Below are 3,901 nucleotides of genomic sequence, written 5' to 3' on the forward strand. Positions count from 1 at the left end.
TTTTTATTTTTGAGATGGAATCCCGCTCTGTTGCCAGACTAGAGTGATTCTCCTGCCTCTGCCTCCCGAGTAGCTGGAATTACAGGTGCGCACCACCGTGCCCAGCTAATTTTTGTATTTTTAGTAGAGACAGAGTTTCACAGTGTTCGCCAGGATAGTCTCCATCTCCTGACCTTGTGATCCTCCTGCTTCAGCCTCCCAAAGTGCTGGGATTACAAGTATGAGGCACCGTGCCTGGCCTCTTGGATACAACTTTATATTCAGAGTGCTACAAAACCAATAATGATGTTAATAGGAACAGTAGAATAGGTAAATTTCCATGAGCATTTGCTTTCAGCAGCACTTTGCAGCCTTGAAGGCTGGGGCTTGTGCTTCCTCCTTGGGGATGCTGGTCTGGAGATATTAACTATTGATGGGGATTGTTTTCATCAAAATTCAAAATGTGATCCAAGGTGTGATCTTTTTCATTAATCTGTTATTTTAATATGGGAGAAATATATTTGCAATTTCTTCATCTGCATTCATGGCTTTGCCCTATGCGTAACATTGTGACAAACATGGTGGTCTTTGAAGTCACTAAACCAGCCGCCGTGGATCTAAAGGAAGACACTTCTGTACATTTGCAGCTTTTTCCTCTGAAGATCTTTTGGTACTAAGGTTTCTCCTTTAACTGTGAGAAAGCTTGGCCCTGATTGCTTCAAAATGTTAACTTCCTGGAGAAAATTGCATGTTAACCAACATGCTTGTGTTATGCTGACATCATTACTCCGTTTACCAATCATTTATGGGGTGATTCATCTCAAAGAAGCAAATAGAGGCTGAGGGCAGTGGCTCACACAACTGTAAATCACAGCACTTTGGGAGGCTGAGGCAGGCAAATCATCTGAGGTCAGGAGTTTGAGACCAGCCTGGACAACATGGTGAAACCTCATCTCTACTAAATATACAAAAATTAGCTGGGGGTGGTGGTGGGCACCTGTAATCTCAGCTACTCAGGAGGCTGAGGCAGGAGAATCGCTTGAATCTGGGAGGCGGAGGTTGCAGTGAGCCGAGATCAAGTCACTGTACTCTAGCCCGGACAACAGAGGGAGACTCTGGAAGAAGCAAATGGGCTGCAGAACAGATTGTCTCTGGGCTGGGCGCGGTGGCTGACACCTGTAATCCCAGTACTTTGGGAGGCCGAGGTGGGCGGATCATGAAGTCAGGAGATTGAGACCATCTTGGCTAACGCAGTGAAACTCCATCTCTACTAAAAATACAAAAAATTAGCTGGGCGTGGTGGCGGGAGCTTGTAGTCCTAGCTATGTGGGAGGCTGAGGCAGGAGAATGCGTGAGCCAAGATGGCGCCACTGCACTCCACCCTGGGCGACAGAGTGAGACTCTGTCTCCGAACAAACAAACAAAACCAAACAAAAAACCTTGGATGGCCGGGCATGGAGGCTCACGCCTGTAATCCCAGCATTTTGGGAGGCTAAAGTGGGAGAATCACTTGAGCCCAGGAGTTTAAGATCAGCCTGGGCAACACAGTGAGACCCCGTCTCTATAAATAAATAAATAAATAAAAAGAAGATAGCCATGTGAGGACACACACACACACACACACACACACACACACACACACACAAACGGGGAATGCCATGTGACAAGAGAGGCAGAGATTAGAGTTATGCAACTATAAGCCAAGCGACTCCAAAGACTGCTAATAAATCATCAGAAGCTAAGACCAGGTGAGGAAGGATTCCCCTGCAGGGTTCAGAGCGGACGTGGCCTTGCTGACACCTTGAGTTTGGACTACTGGCTTCCAGGAATGGGGAGAAAATAGATTTCTGTTGGGGTAAGCCATCGAGTTTGTGGTACTTTACGGCAGCCCTAGGAAATTAACACACAGTCCTAGCCTTCTGGTTTTACCTTTCTTATTTAGGTTTCTAGCCCATTTATTTGACCTTTGTATTATGGGGACAGGTAGGGAACTAACTTTACTTTTCTCCTTACAAGTGCTAGGTTCCCTAATACTATCTTCTAACAATCTCTCTCTTTTCTTCTTTTTTCTTTCTTCTTTTTTTTTTTTTTTCCTTTGAGACAAGGTCTCACTCTGTTGCCCAGGCTGGAGTGCAGTGGTGTGATCTTGGCTCACTGCAACCTCTGCCTCCTAGGCTCAAGTGATCCTCCCACCTCAGCCTCTCCAGTAGCTAAGACCACAGGTACACGCCACCACACCTGGCTTATTTTAAAAATTTTTAGTAGAGATGAGGTCTTGCTATGTTGCCCAGGCTGGCCTCAAACTCCTGGGTTCAAGTCATCCTCCTGCCTGAGGCTCCCAAAGTGCTGGAATTACAGGTGTGAACCACTGTGCCTGGCCACACCCTGTATAATTTCTTCCAATATGTGCCTAGTTTCTTTTCTTTTTCTTTCTTTTTTTTTTTTTTGAGACGGAGTCTCGCTCTGTCACCCAGGCTGGAGTGCGGTGGCGAGATCTCCTCTCACTGCAAGCTCCGCCTCCTGGGTTCACACCATTCTCCTGCCTCAGCCTCCCGGGTAGCTGGGACTATAGGCACCCGCCACCACGCCCGGCTAATTTTTCTTTTTTTTCGTATTTTTTTTTAGTAGAGACAGGGTTTCACTGTGTTAGCCAGGATGGTCTCAATCTCCTGACCTCGTGATTCGCCCGCCTCGGCCTCCCAAAGTGCTGGGATTACAGGCGTGAGCCACCGCACCTGGTCAGTTTCTTTTCTTTTTAGCTGTGCTGTAATCAATTTCATTTGTTCACTGGGTTTTAAAATTTTCATTTATATAATTTTTAGTTTTTCCTCTTCAAATCTTCCTTGACAATTTAATAATCTGCTTTTCCTTCAGTATTTTTAAAGATTCACCATTCATTTTTTTAAAGATTTAATATATTTATTTTATATTCCATACAGCATAATTCCAGTGGCTGTGCCATTTGTGAGTCTGATTCTGAGGCTTATTGCTTCTGCTTATGTAGTTTATTTCCTGTTAGTAATTTTAAAAAATATCAACTTATGTTCCTTGGGATTTTATATGAGGATTTTTTTTTTTTGAGATGGAGTCTCACTGTATTGCCCAGGCTAGAGTGCAGTGGCACAATCTGAGCTCACTGCAACCTCTCCCTCCCGGGGTCAAGCGATTCTCCAGCCTTAGCCTCCCAGGTAGCTGGGATTACAGGCATCTGCCACCACGCCTAGCTAATTTTTGTATTTTCAGTAGAGACAAGGTTTCACCATGTTGGCCAGGCTGGTCTGGAACTCCTGATCTTCCCACTTAGGCCTCCCAAAGTGTTGGGATTATAGGTGTGAGTCACTGCGGCCCGCCCTAAGGAAATTCTTTAAAGCCCAGGTTTAAATGCATTTTCCTGGCTAGGTGCAGTGGCCCATGCCTGTAATCCCAGCACCTTGGGAAGCTGAGGTGAGAGGATTGCTTGAACCCAAAAGGTCAAGGTTGCAGTGAGCTATGACTGAGCCACTGCACTCCAGCCTGGGCAACAGATCGAGATCCCATCTCTACAGCAACAACAACAAAAGACTTTTTTTTTTTGGTCTCTTTTCAGTCTTTTATTTACCATACTCTCTTTTTTTTCCTCCTTCCCTTGCTTCCATGAATACATTGATTATTTTCTACTTCTGATTGGAAAATTATGCATTAAAAAATTTTTTTTCTGGTAGTTATTCCTAACATGTTCAGACTAATTTGTGTTTATTCTACCCCATAAATTCTCCCCTCTGCCTCCTTTTGCCCTGAAACTGCCATATTGATATTTTTTAGACTTCTGATTTTGGCTTTGTATAAAGAATGCCTTTTGGGGGCATTATTTATTTATCATAGAAATGCAGTCACTGTTATTTCCTGTGTCTCAAAAGTTGTTTCTCTTCTTGCTGTAATACTT

At 44.4% G+C, this 3,901-nt stretch overlaps 1 protein-coding gene across 1 annotated transcript in view; it reads right to left on the reverse strand.

Moving 5' to 3' along the window:
• Positions 1-3,614, reverse strand: part of MAP3K10 (mitogen-activated protein kinase kinase kinase 10) — a 41,794-nt gene extending 38,180 nt beyond the window's left edge. The window contains exon 1 of the mRNA XM_011984280.1: positions 3,575-3,614. Coding sequence (XP_011839670.1) covers positions 3,575-3,614 — 40 coding nt within the window. The remainder of the gene's footprint in view (positions 1-3,574) is intronic.
• Positions 3,615-3,901: the final 287 nt, after the last annotated feature.

Source organism: Mandrillus leucophaeus, unplaced genomic scaffold, assembly GCF_000951045.1.
Source record: "Mandrillus leucophaeus isolate KB7577 unplaced genomic scaffold, Mleu.le_1.0 Scaffold106, whole genome shotgun sequence".
NCBI lineage: Eukaryota > Metazoa > Chordata > Mammalia > Primates > Cercopithecidae > Mandrillus > Mandrillus leucophaeus.